The sequence below is a fragment of the Harpegnathos saltator genome, unplaced genomic scaffold, assembly GCF_003227715.2.
Source record: "Harpegnathos saltator strain DR-91 unplaced genomic scaffold, Hsal_v8.6 scaffold156, whole genome shotgun sequence".
Lineage (NCBI taxonomy): Eukaryota > Metazoa > Arthropoda > Insecta > Hymenoptera > Formicidae > Harpegnathos > Harpegnathos saltator.
Window position 1 is genome coordinate 523,031 of NW_020229935.1, and position 20,497 is coordinate 543,527.

At 43.5% G+C, this 20,497-nt stretch overlaps 1 protein-coding gene across 6 annotated transcripts in view; it reads right to left on the bottom strand.

Moving 5' to 3' along the window:
- Positions 1-20,497, bottom strand: part of LOC105190366 (Kinesin heavy chain 73) — an 87,833-nt gene that overhangs the window by 17,403 nt on the left and 49,933 nt on the right. For 5 of the 6 annotated variants that reach the window (XM_011153090.3, XM_019844715.2, XM_025296713.1 and 2 more), the window contains exons 3-15: positions 11,642-11,805; positions 8,857-9,125; positions 6,860-7,107; positions 6,589-6,706; positions 4,313-4,525; positions 3,930-4,193; positions 3,607-3,856; positions 3,366-3,508; positions 2,943-3,290; positions 2,484-2,660; positions 1,878-2,400; positions 1,571-1,795; positions 1,221-1,487 (exon numbers count right to left, since the gene is read on the bottom strand). In XM_011153090.3, coding sequence (XP_011151392.2) covers positions 1,221-1,487; positions 1,571-1,795; positions 1,878-2,400; positions 2,484-2,660; positions 2,943-3,290; positions 3,366-3,508; positions 3,607-3,856; positions 3,930-4,193; positions 4,313-4,525; positions 6,589-6,706; positions 6,860-7,107; positions 8,857-9,125; positions 11,642-11,805 — 3,209 coding nt within the window. The remainder of the gene's footprint in view (positions 1-1,220; positions 1,488-1,570; positions 1,796-1,877; positions 2,401-2,483; positions 2,661-2,942; positions 3,291-3,365; positions 3,509-3,606; positions 3,857-3,929; positions 4,194-4,312; positions 4,526-6,588; positions 6,707-6,859; positions 7,108-8,856; positions 9,126-11,641; positions 11,806-20,497) is intronic. The other variant, XM_011153089.3, reaches the window with a different exon arrangement.

Below are 20,497 nucleotides of genomic sequence, written 5' to 3' on the forward strand. Positions count from 1 at the left end.
ATATGAAAGATACTGAGAAACGTTTCGGACGGAGTTGCACGGTTTCAAAGGGGACATGAAACAATTATATCATTTTGTTCACAGATGGCGCCACTCTCGAGATATCCCACTGATCATTAATTTTCTTAAATGGAAAATGAATTTAAACAATTTTTGTCGGAAACATTTTTTTATTCGCCTAATATTTTTTGAGACATTTAAGGAAAACTTGGTAACTTTTTTTTAACTTACAATATCTCGCTGTTTGTCAAAAGAAAAATAGTATTAGACCTTTTCACTCTATTTAGTCTCAAGAATATATCGTTGCAATAGTGTCCTAACTTTTGTTAACTTATTGACTTTTGGAAATTTCAAAATCATCAACTTAACAAAAGTCAGGGCGCTATTGTAACAATATACTCTTGAGACCAAATAAAGTAAAAAAATTTAGCGAGATAAATATTAAAGCTAAATATTAAAAATATTTAAGTTAAATATTAAAAAAGTTATTAAGTTTTCCTCAAATATGTCAAAAAATATTTGACAAACAAAAAAAAAACGTTTCAAACAAAAGTTGCTAAAATTAATTGGTAGAAAAAGATGATATAATAAAAAATTGGAGTTTCCATTTAAGAAAAGTAATGATTGGTGAATATCCTCGAAAGTGACGCCATCTGTGAACAAAATGATGTAGTTTTATATCCTCTTTGAAACAATTTTTATCTGAAACGTTTCTCAGTATTTTTCATATTTTTCAAGATTTTTGCCTGGATTATTTAAAATGGAACACCCTCTGTACACCCATTGATATCCATTGATATCAACAAGAATCTTCTTCCACATTCTTATTTGGCCTGATTCATGTTCGCGTCCGTACATCCTTTCTCGGTAATGTTATCTCTTTTTACTAGCGAATCCGTCAGGAAACTTTTCTCCTCTGTGACCCCGTTATCCTTCCTATTTCGCTTTATTTTACTTGATGCGTCCATTGAGAATAATTTTACTGTCACAAATTAAAAAAAAGTCTCAAAATGTAGATACAAACATCAAAAGTCGCGTTTTAACAATTCCCTGGTGATTGCATTTCATTGGATACGAAGTGTCTGAAGATAAAGTTAAGACGATTAAATATAAGATCCTACTATAAAACACCACCCGAAGAGCAAGCCGGAAAGCCGGTGATCAAGTAGGCAATACCGTCGTAGTCGTAGTGCGACCACACCACGTGGAATAGCCATTACCTTGCTTATTGATGAGCTTCTGAATCTGCTGATCGAGGTACTGTCTCCTTCTCATCAAAGCGTCGCTCCACTTTTCCCTCAGTATGCTCAGGTCCTCGTCTTGATAACTATCTAACGGAATTTGCAGTCGGTTCCGCACAGACACGCTCCCAACGGCTATATTTAATATCGATTGGCAGATTATCGGTAAGGTTCCGGAATTTTGTACTGGTTTCACTCGGACTTGTATCCGACGTTGTTGGCCTTGCCGAAGCTGATAAATGCCGCCTGCCGGACGGTACAATGATCGCACGGTGAGTAACAGCCGAGAGAGGGACGTGCGAGAGAGTACACACTGTGATTATTCCCACCTGTGCATGTGTCTTGCTTCACCGCGACTTCGACGGGCGAGTACTCGCCTTGCTCGTTGAGCTCCTGTATCTCCACCCACAGTTCGATCTTCCTCGTCAACTCCGACCACCGGTCAGCGAGCGACCTGGCTTTCGCCAGCTGTTGCTGCTCCACCTCCCAGCCGGGTTTGCTGCGTGAGAAGCCGGCGCTCCGGTGGCCCCACACCTCTATGCTCAAGGCTCCTTCTGCAAGTACACGCGACGATGAATCTCGACATGTTCGGCGAGCGAGAGGCAGCGAGGGGCGGCGATATGAAATCCTCCTCACCAGCGCTGTGCTCGATGAACTCCTCCGTGATGGGCACGGTGAAGTCTTTCGTGTGATCGAACTTGAACGCCAAGGAGTCCCTCTGGCCGGTGATGCAGTTTGAGTTCGGCAACTCGGCGTTCACCACCGGCGGGACCACTATCGGTCCTGAGTGGCCCCAAAACATGTACTGGCAAAACACAAAGTGGCTCAGCGACAGCGGCAAGCCGGTGGCCTGTTTTATCGTCACGCGGCACGTGATGTGGCTGGAGCCCGAGTAGTCCTCCGGCTCGGAGGACGTCGAGTCCGCGGAGGACTCCGAGGCGGCCTCGCAGATCCGGTCTTGAGGGAACTGCCCGGATATGCGACTTATCTCGACCTGCAGTCGACCAGCGACCTCTCCTTGCTGACTAATAATCGGGGTGTGATAATCTAACCGTACATCGTGGAACAGTACTTCTAAGAAAATATTGGCGACGCCGATAAGATTGTGATTCTCCTGGGACTCGTAAAACGGATCCTGCGTTTTCCCCGGCACTTCGTCCTGCAAACGACCGTTTGTTATTTATGCGCTCGCGTTGACGGCGCGAGAGAGGCGCGTCTCGATAAAGGAAGACCTTGGTGTACCTTGATGGAAGGTAGTCGCTGACAGTTGTGTGGGTCCTTCCGCTCCTCGTACATGTCCCGCATATCGACTAACTTATTCTCTAGTTTCTCCATCGACCACACTTGGCTACCCGTATTCGTTCTCTTCACTAAAATCGCGGGCTCGCTGACAAACGCGCCCCGCTGAAAGAATACACTCTGCATATCGAAGAGTGTGGAAAAGAAAAGAAAACGAAATAAACGGAAAAATCAACCAAAAGGAAAATAAGCGAGCAAGAGAAAGAATATTTCAGTTAAAGTAAATAACGATGACAGTGGAATAAATCGTGAAAGTGCAGATAAATCAAGCGGAACTTCAAAAAAAAAAAGAGCCGCACAATTGCGGCTCTTTTCTTTTCTATCGCTTTATGATAAATCTGCAAATTAAATGAAAACCGACACTGTATGAAATTGTGCATCACTGCGAAGTGTTGTCGTTACCTTCCTGTTCGGGCTGAGATTGTTCGGAGGGATCTGCAGGGTGACGCTGAATTTCGTCTGTTTGTCCATCTCCTCCGCGAGGAAATTGGCCTCTTGCACCAGCGCGTTGGCCTTCAAGATGTCCGTCTTCAGCTGACCCAAGCTCCTCTTGAACATCTCGTCGCGCTCCTGCGCCCACTTCTCGACGCGCATTTGGGTAGTCGGCGTGCAAGCCGGCAGCTTGCCGCTTTGGCTGCCCCTCAGCGGATCGTACGGTACGTAAGGTGAGTATGGCGTGGAAGGCGACAGTATGTTGCGCAGCTGTTGAAACTGCCGCTCGTACTCCTGCCTCTGCTTCTCCAACGCGACCTTCCAGACGAGAAGCGCATGAGTACGCAGCGCACGCTCGTTATCACGACGCTCACTCTTCGTCGCGAAACGTACCTGCTTATCCTCCTCGTGCTGCTTCTCCAGTCTCGCGATGGCTCTCTGAATGGGATCGTTGGAGAGCTCGTTGAGCATAAGCTCCTCTCGGGCGAAGTTGTAGTCGATGTTCTGCGCCGGAGTTTGCGGCTCGCTGTTGATCGCTGCGGACAGAACGGGGGAGGGGGGGATTTATTGCCGATCGTCTGGCGAAAAGCAGTGACGCGGGAGTCTTATCTCGAAATGAATAATCGCCGCACACCTGTGGCGCTCCTCGGGCAGTTCACTCGGAAGAAGTGGTGGTTGCCCCAGACGATCCTGTCGCCGTGCAACAGCGGGGTCTTGCTCACCACTTGCGTGCCGTTGACGAAACATCGGGCGCCGTTCAACGGCGTCATGTACAGGCCTGACTCCTCTATCGTGATGACGCAGTGCTCCGGCAGAATACCCAGACCGTGCAGCTGGATGTCCTGCTCGATCTTGGCCGAGCGACCGCCCACGAGAGTTCTCTCCTGCGAGGGCAAGGGGCAGATGTATGTAAGACTCGGTCGATCAGCGAGCAACAAGCGCTACGCGCGGCGTTACCTTGAGGTAATAAACCAGCAGCTCGTTCAAGCTCGGGTCGTCGTTCAGATTCACCAGGTAATACTTGTTCTTCTCCACTTGAATGCCGGATGCTTGCACGCTTATTCCCATCTTCTCCAGAGCCTGCTGCCTTTCGTGCTGCAGTCTCTCGGTCTTCACGAGCTTCTCCTCCCACGTCTGCGACATCTCCTTCATCAGCCGTTCCGACTGCGACAGCTTTTCCGTGATGTCTGTGCGTTGCTGGCCGACGATAGATCCTTGACCCTAGTTGAAAGTCGTTGAGGTGTTTCACGCACGTTTGCATATAATAGAAAGAGAGGGGAAAGAGAGAAAGAGAGGGAAGGAGAAAAAGAGTTATGACCGAGCGGAAAAGGATGGCTTACTGTGGCGTGTAGCAACATCTCCTTTAAGGTCTCCACCTCCTGCCTGAGCTCGCGAATAATCCTGGCATTGGGATCCTCGTTGACCACAGCATGATTGACTATCCTCTTCGCTCTGTCGGCGTATCGGAGGGTCGATAGCGTCTCTTCGTAATTGTCTGCGGCCGGCGATATAGTGGCCACCATTACGGTTTTGCTATTTCCACCAAGATTATCCTGGAAATTTCGAGAAGAAACAAAATTATACATTTTTTTATAACATTATATTGTACATAATAAAATTTACTTATTACATAGAGGCTGTTTGACGACAATATCTAAAGCTCTCGTGTAGATTAGGTCAAAATGAACAAAAAAAATTTTACATCATTTTGAAAAAAAAACAAGAGGAAGGTTGCCTATATTGGGTAAGATTTCAATTTTCTTTTTACAATTTGCAAATATTTAATAAAAATGGGATAAAGACTAATTGGAAGTTATCCTCGATCTATTTGCGACATTTTATAAATTTTATTTTTATATTATTTTTAATACGATTATTATTAATATGATTATGATTATGATGATGTGATAAATTTAAAAACTATGAGGGGATAAAAATAAAATACAACCAATTTAAATAAATACATCTTTAATTAAAATTACAGTTTATATAAAAAAAAACAAAGAAAAATATTTTTTAATTATAAAATAAACATTACAATTGCTTATTAAAATAATTATTAAGATTATATCCATTTTTATGTGAAAGTTATTTTATACGAAAGTTGACTTTTTATAGTCATAAAATCATTTTTTGACGTGTAACTAAAAATTACGAAATTTATCTGTTACATCTTCGAAATTAAAATTATAGAAATAAAATATTCATTTTGGAAAACTTAATTAAGAAATAAACAATCATTAAACAAAAATCTATTTTTCGATTAGAACAAAAAACGAGTATAGGTAACAAAAGAAACAAAAGAAAAAGATAAACTGCTAAATAGATTTTAAGAACAATAGTCACGGTTTTCTATGGAAATTCCTAAATTGTATCGATGCAATATAGGTAATCAATAGATGATACAATTTAAAAAACTACTGTTTTTCAAATTATGGCAATAAAATATACACAGAGTAAGATTATGTTCAGACTATGCCATGCAAATATGTCAATTTTAATGTAGTATAAAAATGACAAGTAGCTAAATTAATCTTTTGCAACTTTCGAAATGCCTTATGTTAAAGTAGGTAAGACTCACTTCTTAGAAAAAACCTTTAGTTGCTTTTTTTAACAAGACGCTTTTGTGCATAAACACTCACTTTTCTCCATTAATTTTATGGCGATAGATGAACCTTGCACAATATGCAGATGGCGCCAGGCCTTCAGATTCTATGAGATATAAAGATGCCACAATTTAGGAGTAGGTACAATATCGACAACTTTCCTTTAGAATAAAATTCTGAGTTATCGATTAAAGAAGACTGTGATAAATCGGGCGCAATCATTCACAGATATCGTGAATAGATAACTGATAACTCAAAATTTTATGTGTCTCCTTCTGCGAGATAATGGAGGAATTTTTGGTCCAGTTTCATCCGACCTACACGAGAGCTCTGTGTGTTACCATCAAACACCCTATATAAAATAAATAAATCATACGCATAATAATATACACACATGACTTCTTTATTGTACATTCTCGTATATTCTGTTCGTCCTTTCGACGATTGAGACGCACATAAGAGCATATACAGGGTGTCCAGGATCTTTTGGAAACGAAACATTGTGAAGATTAATCAGATGAAACTGAGGAGAAAAGTCAAGTACCATTTTGCAAAAACCGTTATCAAGTTATTAACGATTGAAAATAACCACATTTGGAAACGTTCTTTTAATTGATAACTTGAAAATTTGCATATATATTTGCAAAATGGTAAAAGACTTTCTTGTTCAGAATGATCTAACCTACAATTATATGATAGATATTGTGCCTAACGATAGATATGAATGTATTGAACTTTAAGTCCTGAATCTTGAACCTGTCGTTAGGTACAATAGCCGTCATATAATTGTAGCTTAGGTCATTCTGAACAAAAAAGTCCTTTATCATTATCTAATTAAAAGAGCCTCTAAATGCGGTCATTTTCAATCATTAATAACTTAATACGCATTGCGATTTTTGCAAAATGGTGGCTTTTCTTCTCAGTTGAATCTGATTAATCTTCACAATTTTTCGTTTCCGACTGATCCCGGACATTCTGTATTTCCAAGGCGACTGATAGAAATGTGATACCTTCAAGAGCCACGTAAGGACAGAATCTCTGTACGGCACGAATTTGTCCTTGTTCTTGTTGCTCCCGGAGTTCTGATCCGCCAGCTTTGAAATGACTAGACCCAACGTCGTTAGGGACCTGAGAAATGAAAAACGCGTGCAGCGCTCTCCTTCTCTCTCTCTCTCTCTCTCTCTCTCTCTCTCTCTCTCTCTCTCTCTCTCTCTCTCTCTCGCACGCGCGATCGGGAAATTCATTTACGGAGCCATGGCGGAGAGCTGTCTCTCCACTTACTTGTTAATATTGCTTCCTTCTTTAAGTCTATCACCCACCGCCCCGGTTTTCACAGCCCTTTCGCTCCCAGCTAAATCCACTAAGCTCATCCGAGAGACCTTCTCCCCGCTGACCCCGCTCTTCGAGTCCGTCAGAGTCTGCGTGAGAATCACCGAGAACACGGCGTGCGAACGGGAGCTCTCCGAGTTCATGTTCGTCGCCGCGACCGTTCGCGACTTGTTACCCTCCGCCATGAGATTGTCAATGTCCTGCAACAGTTGCGACATTCTCCATTAGTCTTGCCGCTCGGGGATTATCTATTCAAAACATTTGATAATGATGCGAGCCAAGCGGCACTCACTGCTCGTGATTAAATTACAATAATCGCCCGTCATTCATTATTCATCGACATTCGTTTTTTTATTCATGAGGGCATCTTTTCGCCGATAAATGATGCGCGAGGTACAATTTCGGTGCCATCAGGCCCGCCGAGAAGTAAAGCTAGGGTTGCCAGATTTGTAAATTGGTAAAGAAGCACGGTCGGAAATATGAACGGGCGAAGGAAGAAAGGAAATATGAACGGGCGGAACGCGTCTCTCATCTGGTCATCTCGCCGAATATTAATTTTCCACCGCATATATTATGAATTTCATGCATCTATTTTACGTATATCACTAGGTGATGATGGTGATAGGTCGGTAGCATATCTGACAGGCAAAAACAAAGAAACTCCTTCGACGCGTAGAGGACAAGCTGAGTAGAAAAATTAATAGGGCTCTGGTAAGGGCCTGATTATTTTTCTCTAACATTAGTCGGGCCCTAGTAGGAATAGAAAAACAAGATGTGTTACAAGTGGTTTAACGGGTCCATATAAGGCAATATTATAAGAGTCTTATAAGGCAATATCAATAAGGCTTTATAAGGAAATATTTTTTATCATTGTTTGAGTAGAAATATTCGCTATTTTTATTCCAAGAAATTTAGACTGCAATTTCTTTGTTTCTTTATAACCTTGTTAGTAACAAGAATTTTTTATTTGAAAAATATAGCGTACTTTACAATAAAATATAGCACTCTTTACGCATAAAAGTTTTGCTACTGTTTTTATTAAAGTACGCTGCATTTCAAAATGAAGGCAATACTAGAAAAATTCTTGAAAGAGACTAATGAATATAGAAACTAATAAAATTAATAACATTTGTTTTTAATTGCGATATAATTAAAAAATCTTTAAAAGAACTAGATAGAGCGTACCTACTAAAACAATACTAAACTGACAATTTTATTACACGCTTCAGATCTTATTAATTTTCTATAACAAAACTTGATTTTGTATATCTAAAGTATTCTCTTAAAAGATGCTTCTGAGATCCATATCAGTTTTCCATGTTAAAGTCTTATTTATTAGATTTAAAGCATCCCTAAAAAAATCCTTCTTGATTTTGTATATGTAAAGCATCCTTAAAATATCCTTCCACATTAGTGACCACATCAGTTTTTCATGTTAAAGCGTTATTTCGTAAAATCCAAGACACATCCCTAAAAAATTCTTTCAAGGCGCTTCTCTTATCAAGCTTTTCTTATCAAAGCCTTATTTCGTAAAATCTATGATATCCCTAAAAGATCCTTCTAAGGCCCTTTTCAGCTTTTCCTATCAAAGTCTTATTTCGTAAAATCTAAGGCACCCCTAATAAATCCTTCTATGGCCTTCATCAGTTTTCCTTATCAAAGCCTCATTTCGTAAAATCTAAGATATTCTTAAAAGACCCATTTCAGAGTCTGATGATAATGAGGCATCCCTTTTTAGGACATCCTCCTTTCAGCCTTATCGGGGCATTACGCTTCATGAGGATATGGCCCTAACAATTGTTTGCTCGGGAAGTAGCACTTTTGGCGGCGCACAAAGATTTCGTTTAATCTTGGCTAGAAAGAAGGACGAAGGAGAGCATCTGGCAACCCTAGGCGAAGCTAATTCGCCGATTACGAAATTCGCGCAATCACAGGAAGCGGACAGTCACCTGGAATGAAGTGACCGCCAGCTGACTGAGTCCGTCCACGTAGGGCCCCAGGACATTGTGCTCCCTGACTTTGAGCGACTGCTTGTTCGGCTTCGGGTCCAGGAGGTCGTGCACCTTCTCGTTGTAAATCTCCATGTAAGACACCTCGACCTTGTACGTGAGCTCGGAACTCTGTTGCTTCGCTATCATGTCGAAGAGATTGTCGCACAGCCGCGGTATTATCCCTTTGTTGTCGCCACTGCCCATCATCGTGTAAGACTTCCCGGAGCCTACGGGGTTAAGCGGCGCGAACGCGCGCATGACGAGAAACAGCTTTAAAATCCTCTTTGCCACCTTCCGACGAGTGCTCTTAAGCTTAACATCAATATTTGCTCAGTTATAAAACGACTGAGGCCGGGCGACGCGCCGACGGGGAAGAAGTCTTTGAACATCTCTGGGAATTGATACTCTAAGGACATTTCTCTCTCCGCGCGTCGGAGCGCTTCTCGAGGAACAATCCCGCGGCGCTCAGGGATTCGTCCTTTCGCTGACACGCGTCGCCGTTAACGCGACGCGATTCTGGATTTAACGGGACGCTCGACTTCCTCGGTTTCTTCTTCGCGACTATTGCGTGCGGGTAATTTGAGGAAAAATAGCTGGGATTTGTTCCGCGCTGAGCGCGACGCGACATTTAGCCGAGCGTTCAGCAGCTTCCTCGCTTTTTTCTAACATTACAGGCTGCGCTTGGTAATTTGAAAGGAAAAGAAGACAGCTGGAATTCGTTTGACGACGCGGTGGCGGCGGCAAGACGGAGCATGAGCGTGAGAGATGAGTCTTTTTAACCTCTCGACTGGGGCGAGCTGAGTCTCGCAAAGGTGCTCAAGCTGGTGGAAAATGGATTTTCAAAAGTTTAGTCGTTAACATTCTGGCTGCTATTTAGAGACAACGTGTAAGACAGCAATAATCTTACTTTAGTCCTGCCTTAATTAGTCCTTCGAGAGACCAGCCTATCCAAAGATGAAGGCTACGTTATTCAGAGATATTTTTCCGAAATTAATTAAGTTTGATATTCAGACTAAGGAAATTAAATTTTTCGGACAGTATTCGCAGTAAGATGTTATACTTGTCTTAAATTTATCTTCAGATACTTTTCGTAGCCAATGAAATGCAATCACCAGGGAACTGTCAAAACGCGACTTTTGGGGTTCGTATTCACATTTTGAGATTCTTCTTTTCTTTTAATTTGTGACAGTAAAATTATTCTCAATGGACGCATCGAATAAAATAAAGCGAAGTAGGAAGGCTAATGGGATTATAAAGGAGAAAAGTTTCCTGACCGATTCGATGTTGGAAAGAAAGAACATTATCGAAAAAAGATATACGAACACGAATAAGGTCAAACAAGAATGTTGGAAGGAGATTCTTGATATCAATATATGATATCAATATATATGTTATTTTTTTGTTTGTCAACGCAGCATTGCGCTTCCACCAGTTGAGAGGTTAACCGATTTGTTGGTGGATTCGAAATCAACATTCTGTGCCAAAACCAGTGACAGTAAATAATTTCGTATTTTACATGAAAGCTTACCTATAAGGGTTTTTCTTATATGATGGCTTCAAAATGGCTAACATTGATATTCCATTACGAAGAAGAGTGTATTCCATATGCTCATATTTTTCGGGTCGTTGGTGACGAAGTCCGGAGTCGACATTTCAAAATTCAAAATGGCGACTTTAAGTGGCTAACTTTGATATTCCATTATAGATACGTATCAATCGGGATGTTTTTTGATCGCAGATAACGACTGTCATAAATCCGAGGTTTTCACTAGTGCCATTTGGCAAAAAGGCCGTTTCTTTCAACATACTTCACTCGTTAATGATGGAGGTAAGAATATCCATAATGGAATACCGTTACTCACTGGATGCCGCCATATTCACCATTCTAGATTTTGCAATTTCGACTGGATTCATCATCAGCAACCCAAAAAACATGAACATATCGAATATATGATCTCCTCTATAATGGAATAACAAAATTAGTCATTTTGAGCCGCCATATTGGATCTGCTATTTCGAATTTTGAAATTTTGACTCCGGGCTCATCATTAGTGACCCGAAAACCCCTCCATAAAGAAGATTCACACGAAATGAAATGGGGTTGTCAATCTTAATAAATATCCTTCAGAAGCGGACAAAATTGAGTGTCTAAGCCCGGCCATATTGGACTCGCCATCATGAATTTCACAAATTTGATTTCGGGTTCGGGTAATTAGCGACTCAAAGGAACATGGGTGTACCAAGTTTGATGCGAATAATGTTAAAAATTGGCAGAGTTATTATTCATACTGCTCATATATGAGTCATCACAGGTTTTGGCACTTGGTCTTCTTTTCGCGCACATATGAGTCATCATCAGCGAACTGGTTGAGAGATTCTTTAGAGAAGAGCACGTAAAATGCCATTCTCTCCTTTTCCGCCCTTAACGCACGGAGAGTGTCCGTTATGAACGGCAAACACGGTGCTCTGTTCCGCCTGGTGGGTCAATGTCTCTCGCCCCGCGGAAGATCAAGCGTGCTGGTCGTTTACCAGCGACGAGCCGACCGACTAATTGCGTTATTCGCTGCATTACGCTCCGTTCGTGCGATCAAGCAGCCGCCTAGTCGCGCTTCCTCAGTCGTTACTCTTCGAATATGATTCTCATGCTTCCGAGCGTCGCCGGGGCGACACTTCGAGGCACTTCGAGAAGAAGCCTAGCTGGCCGCCCGAGAGACTTTCTTCCTTGCCTCGCTTAGCCACTCACCGGTCTGTCCGTAAGCGAAGATGCAGGCGTTGTAACCTTGGAACGCATTGTCCAAGATGTCGCGACCCAGGGCATCGAAGACGATTTCCTGGCTCGCGAAGTTCTCCGCCCCGGGCTCCAGGGAGTAGAAGCAGTGGTCGAACGCGAAGGTCTTCGGCTTGTTCCTGCAACAGTCACGTGAAAGAAAAAAAAAAGTATGAAAGACGTATCGTTAGGTAGAATCGACAGAAATGGATTAGGTCGCGTCGCCGTGCCCGCGGAAATTGAAATGGCGTGCTCTCCCTCCCCTCCTCCCTCTCTCTCTCTCTTTCTCTCTCTTCCTCTATCGGCTCAAATGTCAAAAGCGTCTCTGGTCTCTGCGGTATCGGCGAAAACGATCGCGGATCGCGCGTTGTTATCGATTTTCAGTCATGTCGCGGCTCCGACCGCTCGGTTATTTCGGAAAAGAGAGGACAAGGAGCGAAAACGACAGAGAGAGAGAGAGAGAGAGAGAGAGAGAGAGAGAGAGAGAGAGAGACAAGAAGGAGAGAGCGAGTTCGGCGCGCAGGATACGCCGGCGGGCGTGTCGAGAGGCGGAAGTGGAGATACGCGCGCTCCGGCGGATTTTCCGCAAGAGACGGAAAAGCCGATATAATATTTTCCGTGCTGACGAAAGGGAAGCTCCGGGCCGTCACTATCGCGGCGGAACGGCGCGCATTAATAAGCGCCGTCGTCGGCGCGGTTCTTTTGTCACCGCGGCGCGCGGCCGCCATATGTCGGCGAGCCGAGCGGCAAAAATGCGCGCGGCTGAGACCCGATCGCGTCGGCGACAAACAATGATCCGCGTATCGATCGCGTCGTGTCCGCGTATGAGTCACGCGCCGCAATAAATGTGCAGACCGATCGGAGGGTCGTCGCCGGCCGGCGCGAGCGGCTCGCGCGCGTCGATCATCGATTTCCAAGCGTTACGTAACTAGTGTGTCTCTTGCCGGCCGAGGACGCACTTTGCTTCCGTCACGCACTCCACCGTCGCGACAGGTGAGGGGGAGGGGAGGGCGAGGCACAAACCGAGGAAGAAACGGCGACCGAGCGACGAGCGCGGCGGGAGAGAGGCTCACACGCGGATCCGCTGAGGAGAGAAGGGACGACGCCTCTCCTCGCGCCTCGGACCTGTCGCGGCGGCGACTCGCGCGAGAACGGCGCCTCTCTTAATTGGACGAAGAAGCCGGCTCTGGCCGCATCGCGTGAGATGCCCGGCCTGAGATTACGATTCGGCGCGTGCATGCAGCCGCGTTCCGAGCAACGCGGCCTTCGGCACGCGAGCCTCTGCGGCGGGACGTCGGCGGAGCGACGCAGCGCGGCGGCTCGCGTTTCCGGTTTGGGCCAAGTAGGTTACCGCGACACGCGCCGCCGCGACCTACCCTCCTTCGTTCACCTGGCGGGCCTCGCGGACGGAGGACGGTATCCTCCGAGGTCGCGCTGTGAGAGCGCGGGCCTCATGGCAGGCTTTTCGTTAACCCCTCGAACCGGCTGCCACGGCTGAAATTTCACCCCGTGCGAATTCCCCTCTTGTTGACGTGAAATTAACGCCGCCGCAAACAATAACTTCTCCACTTTTCATCTAATATTCGATGATCATTTTTTAAATTTATTTATTACCGTCGCATTTCGTCGCATTCAACGTGATGTTTTTGTCTTGTGGTAGCAGCTTTTAAGGGTGTAAAACGCCCTCTGTTAAACGCTATGTAACTTTGAAGTCGCATATATTGATGTGATCGGGGTTGGATGAGTTAGTGGTATTTGTTTTTTAAACTAAGTTAATCTCACAAAGTCAATGACTCGTAAATTAACCAAGTTTACGTTAAAAGTTACTTAAACTGACTCGATTGAAAATTAAGTTAATTTGTTAAAGTTAATTACTCTAAGCTAAATGTTTTTTTTTTTACATAATTCATTTTTTCATTATAAGCCGCCATATTGGATCCGCCGTTCTAGATTTTGCAATTTCGACTGGATTCATCATCAGCGACCCAGAAAACATGAACATATCGAATATGATCTCTATAATGAAATAACAAAATTGAGTGTTTCAGCGCCGCCATATTGGATTCGCGATTAAATTTAGGTGAAATAATAAAAAGGTAGTATTTTATGAAAGAGATAATGTATATTTCCTTTTTTAATAATGTACGTTATTTAAAAAGTACAATAGTTGTGATGGAGAGAGATAAAGCGCTTTGAAACAAAGCGTTCAATTAAAAACAATTGCAAAAACAATGAAGGGCAAAATGTTCGTGTGCAGGTAGAGCGGCGAATCAGATCGAACAGGAAAATCCTATATTATTTTACAATCAAAGAATTGATTAAACAACCTATTAGCGAGCACGCGGGAAGCGACGAGGTTTCATCGAAAATGACTCGAGTTTGTTGATGATCTGTTGGCAACGGCAAACGACGCATGATACCAACTGCACAACTCCAATATCTACCGTCATGAACCTTTACCAGGGGATTATCAACAGATTCGAATCATTTTGAATGAGACTGTGTCTGCAGAGGTCATCCTTCTGCTAATGTTAATACTTTAATTAATATCTTTACTTAATACTTAGTTAAATACTAATACTTTAATTGAATTCCTTAATTATTGTGAGCCATCTTCACGCGACGTCAATGTCGACGAATTATTTTAACTCTTGACTTGAAGAAAGTTAACAAGTCAACGTTAACGCGTTAAAAAAATAACTAGTTTAAGTTAAGAGTTGACGCGTTTAAAGTTAACCGAGTTACATTAAAAAATTTATTAACTTTCCAACTTAACTGCTTTCAACTGCTTAACCAGTCGGCTCAACCCGAGCTCGGCTGATATTCTTAACTTAAATTACACACGCATGTGCAAATATCGTGACTTCACCAGTTTTTTCTTCGAATAAAATCTTTGAAAGTTATAAATTAATTGGTAATTTATATCTGGAGGTTGATATCCACTGGCTTCACGTTGCATAACTTTTTTCATTTACTCGCGAAAAAAATTAATTTACAGAGGATTAACTCGATGATTCTTCGGGTCTTTGAAAGAAACATTTGAATCGACGTTCGTTAGTGCGCTAAAATTTGGTCTCTTAATTTCCCCTTCCAATTCCATTCATCAAGTGCACAAATACAAAACATAAACACCTGTAGGGGTGCATTCGCTCTCTCCTTAGATCTCTGCCAATCTCCGGTACTCCCTCACCCCCTCTCTCTCTCGACTTGCTCTCCGTCTCTTCTCTTCCCTAAGGCCGGGTCTACAATAGGTGTAGTAAGCTTTAAGCCTTAAGAAATTAACTAATCCTAGTCGATTTTTACAAGAATAATCGAATAAGGTTAACCAATTTCTTAAGGCTTAAAGCTTACTACACCTATTGTAGACCCGGCCTAACGCTATACGAAAGACGAACAAATCCTCACTCGGCACTTATTTTGTACGTTTTTTGACGAGCTTGTACCCGACATCTACCGAGTGTTCTCCAAAGTACGCTGCAATTCTCTTGCTTTCCGATATCCGCAAAATACACGTCATTTTCTCAGATCTCTCAATGCTGCGCGGTCTCGATCCGGGTCTTACTCTGCAGATTTTCTCCGCTTTCTTTTCTTTAGCGAGACAGCGTCGCCTCATCGTTAGACGGAAGAAATATTGCAGCGAAAATGGCGAAGAAAATTTCGGCAATCTCGGCAATCCCGTACAGAAATATGAACGAACGCGTTTGTTTGAAAAAACGCCCGTTTGACGGTTTACCGCATACGATACGGTGATTACTTGAACGGTTGCTTGTTTAGTTCAGTTATGATTGTTCTCCTGTTGCCCGCTGTTTTTAATTACAGTAATTTAGAGCTTCGCGGAAATCTATCGTAAGTAGGAACATAATCGCAACGTAATTTCTGCCACAAGGCATTTTCTCCGCGTGCGCAGCTCGTCCATTGTGTATTCCGTTTCCCCGTTATTTACTACTCGCAACAGTAATTATTCGTGCTGCAATATCGATACGCGCGCACATACAATGCATCTCGTCTTGTTAATAATCATATTTCGTTAACCGGCTGACCGCCGCGCTAATTTCCGCGCATTATTTCGATGCTCGAGCTCGAGTCGCTCGATGTATGTCAAATAAATGCAATCTGCGATGCGCATATTCATTAGCCCTCGTTTCATTGGTTCTCTGTCAGCCGTATATTTAATTTGTTATACACAGTTGGTTACGTCTCATTCGTAAATTAATGACATCTGTTAACGATTATCGACCGCGGATAATCGCAACGCATGTTGATACAAATATAAATCTGCTCTCAAAGCGCGCGAGAGACCGGCGCGTTTTCGGGTTATCGATTTTCCGCTGATTATTCCGATTAACGCGCATCCCCCTCCCCCCGACGTCCTTCACCTTGACATATATATTATTAAGGGCGCTATGCTGAATAACACACGAAAAAGCTTCTCAGCCGTCTCGGTACTTGTTTACCACAAAGTTCTCGATAAAACAAGTTCCACAAATGGAACGTTTTTCTACGATACAGCGATATATCGAGGGCACCCCCCCCCTGCGCATGCACACGTGTATTGTTGTTCTTAAATAAACAATATGCACGTGTATTGTTTACGCATCAAGAATTAATGGTAGGCGAAATCTGCTGCAGAACACATTTCATTAATATGATGTAGTTCCCCGACATTGTGTATATTAAAAAAATAGGTAGAAGGATTTATGGCGGATTTATAGCGGATTTATGAAGGATTTATGGCGGATTTGTGTATGTGAAACAGTCATGTATGTACACCAGAGAGCTTTCCTTTCCTCCATACCATACCTAACCTAACCTGCATCATTGTGATGCTAATGAAGTTTAGGATCGGTTAGGTTAGGTTAGGTTGAGGGGGGATGCCGGGGGAGTAACTAAACGAGGTTTTGTTGTAGCAATGAAAGAGCGTATTGCATCGACTGTCCCCGCAGCAATACGTCGAAAAATTGCACGTCTTGCGGGAACAATTATTTATAGCGGCTACTTGGAACGGACGCATAAATTTAAAGAACAGAGATTACCACGCCACATGTCGCTTGATCATTCCGGGAACTTTGCAGTCACGGGAGTTTACACTCAAAATATCAGGCAGTTATATCCGACAAGGAATACAAATTGTAACAAGGATGAGCAGTATATTCCCGACGCGTACGAACGTCGTCGCGGTGACACAGATTAAATTAACCTTTTTTCCAAAGATTTTTACTCATCAGTACCGCTGGAACTCTTCACGTTATCCTCGGTAATACACGTCGAGGTCGAGATCGTCGACGAGAGGAGTCCGTTAATCGGAACAGTTAGCGATTTCTCAGACGTTAATCATAGAAATATTGGGTTGGTGTAGGAATAATTGCGGAATATAAGACCGTACATATCAGTTAAAAATTATATTTATTAATCCAAATAAGGACCACTGGCCTGCACACATTTCTCCCAACGGGAAGCAAGTTTGTTTATTCTTATAAGATAGAATTCTAAAAGAGATAACGGTAGTTGGAAAAATCGGCGCCAAATTCAGAATGATAAAAACCGCAATTATTTTTGCACCAACCTAATAAATTGCTAGGTCCATTCTCATGAAGCATAAGGCCCCGATAAGGCTGAAAGTAGGATGCCCTAAAAAGGGACGCTTCATTATTACCACATCAGGCCCCGAGATGGATCTTTTAGTTAGGGATACTTTAGATTTTACGAAATAAGGTTTGATAAGGAAAGGGCCTTGGAAGGATTTATTAGGGCTGCCTTAGATTTAATAAATAAGGCTTTGATAGGAAAAGCTAAGAAGGACCTTAGAAGGATTTATTAGGGCTGCCTTAGATTTAATAAATAAGGCTTTGATAGGAAAAGCTAAGAAGGACCTTAGAAGGATTTATTAGGGATGCCTTAGGTCTAACAAACAAGGCATTGATAAAGAGAAAACTGATGAGGGCCTTAGAAGAATTCTTTAGGAGTGCTTTAGATTTTATGAAATAACGCTTTAACATGGAAAACTGATGTGGGTCTTAGAAGGATCTTGTAAGAGGATGCTTTAGATATACAAAATCAAGCTTTGTTATAGAAAATTAATAAGATCTGAAAAGCGTAATAAAATTGTCATAGTTTAATATTGTTTTAGTAGGTACGCTCTCTATCTAGTTCTTTTAAAGAAAGATTTTTTTTTAATTATACCGCAATTAAAAACAAATTTTGTTAGTTTTATTAATTGCCATATTCATTAGTCTCTTCCAAGGATTTTTCTAGTATTGCCTTCGTTTTGAAATGTAGCAAACTTTAATAAAAACAGTAGCAGGATTTTTATGTGTAAAGAATGTTATATTTTTTAAATAAAAAATTCTTGTTGTGTACTAACAAGATTATAAAGGAATAAAGAAATTACAGTTTAAATTTCTTGGAATGAAAAGAACAAATATTTTTTTACCGAAGTAATAATAAAAATATTTCCTCATAAGGCCTTATTAATGTTACCTTATAAGGCCCTGTCGATATTGCCTTATAAAGTCTTCATAATATTGACTTATAAGGACTCGTTAAACCATTTGTTACACATTTCGTAGGGCTCTTGTCTTTTTATCCCTACTAGGATGCGATTAATGTTAGAGAAAAATAATCAGGCCCTTATCAAAGCCCTGTTTGTAATTTTTCTATTCAGGACCTGACGACTGGTGGCGCCCGCGAATTTGGGCGGCCGTGGCTGCAGGAGACCCCGACGGCGTTACAATGACAATACCGTTGAAACGCGATCCTCGTGCCGCAGTGCATGTAATAAATTAATTCGCCGTGTCATGTAACACTGTGGTTGCGCGAGAACGGCGCAAAACGCTGAGCCTCGGTGTTTGACGCTTGACGGGGCGCCTGTCACAGCGCCAAAAATGCTGAGGCGCGTTTGAGAACATGACTTCAGCGAAACTCCGCGCGGGAATTCAATCTCGCGCGCGCGCGCGAAAAAGGGAGAGGGAAGCAGAGGGAGAGAAAGATCGTGTATCTCTGCATAATAGAGAGCACGATTCAGCGATCACGAGCGACGAGCTCGTCGCGAGAGAGAGAGAGAGAGAGAGAGAGAGAGAGAGAGAGAGAGAGAGAGAGAGGCGCGAGACGTCCGTCTCACCGTCGTCGTATCTCCTCGATTGTCACGGGGGGAGGGAAAAAGGGGAGGGGAACTCCCCGGATCCGCGCGGCCGCTTAGCGAAACTTTGAACAAGCTGACCCACATAGCGGCCCTCGTTGAAATTCTTCAGCCGAATAAATCTCCCTGTGCTCCTGCGGGAGGCGCGCTCGCGCAGCTCGTACCTTATCGGGGGAGGGGGAGGGGGGAGGGAGAGGAGGAGGAGGGCCCGCCCCCGGTGGCGCCCGCCGCCGGAACGTTCCACTTTCGCATTAACGGTGCGCGACGGGCGCCCTCGGCGCTCGAGACGATTGAATTTTAACGATAAGCGCGCAAGCGCGCGCGGCCGGACGCGAAGCTTTTTTCCTGGCCTTTGTCGCAAACTTTCGCCGACGAGTCGCGAAAATTCGAGTCGGTTTTGCCCAGCCGAGCTTCGGGGCAAGGCTGTCGCGGGGGCGACATTGCCCTTTCGCCCTCCTCCTCTTCCTCCCTCCGCCCCGACGGCCCTCCTAGCTCGCCGTGAGTGACGTGTACTTCGCCTTACATATCGAAGGAGAGAAAATTTCGCGGAGACGCCGGGCGAAACGATGACGGGTGTCTCTTTCTTTCTCTCTCTTTCTTTCGCTCCGGTGACACGCCGACTGCAATCTCTCTCTCTCTCTCTCTCTCTCTCTCTCTCTCTCTCTCTCTCTCTCTCTCTCTCGCCGACGCGACGGAGGCTTCGACTCCGCGGTTCGATCGCGAGCGCTCCCCGCTCGGTTTTCGCGCGACGACGGTCGATAGACGGCGGACGAACTACTCCAACTCGCCGCCCAACTCCGCCGCGCTCGGCTAAGTATTATGGGATAAGTTAACTGTATACTGTACTCTCTCTATGTATAGTACGTACATACTCGGCACATAGCGAGGCGACTGCACGGCGGTATAATATGTGGGTTATTGCACGTTAGTGAACAACGCAAACGCAAACGCGACGGGCGATATCTCGGCTCGATCTTTCTCCTCCCCTCCCAAAAAGCTGATTTTTTTTCTCGTTTCAGGTCAAGCCCTTTCTGCTCGATTTTTGCACCAAATGAACAGAGAGTTTCGATCCGTTGAGACATTGACTTGTTCGCCAATGTTGATTCGGTACTTATAAAGTTAGGTTAGGTGCTTATAAGTTAGGTTAGGTGCTATCTTAAAATGTAATCGCATTAAATTGTTATAAAATTTATTTTCCCATTTCTTATGTTTACAATATGCCACGAGTTATTTAATTACGCAAAAATTTCGTAAAGTCCTAGGTAAATTAATTCAAAACATAAAGGATTGATGAAGAATTCAACTGGGGTTAACTGGATTGAAAGAATCTGTGAAACCTGTGGGAAAATCGAGCAGAAAAGAAACGATTTAAAAAATCGAGTCGAGATCGCCCATCATATTACGCCGCGGGAGAGCAGCGCGATCGCGCGTGCAATCGCGTGTCTTATCGATCGTCCGACACTTATCAATTTTTTATCAGCGACTCGTCCACACCGCTTCACGGATTCTACAGGGGAAAATTCCGGCTTCCGGGGAAACTCTCCGCCTCGAGATAACGGCCGACACCTCGTCGCAGTCCAATTGCAAGTCGCGCCGCGTGTTCCATGACCTGAAATTACGATCGCGAGAATCTTCCTAAAGATCAGCACCGTGATTCCTGTATCATCAAAGGAGTTCACCGTAACTGAGCCGGCCAG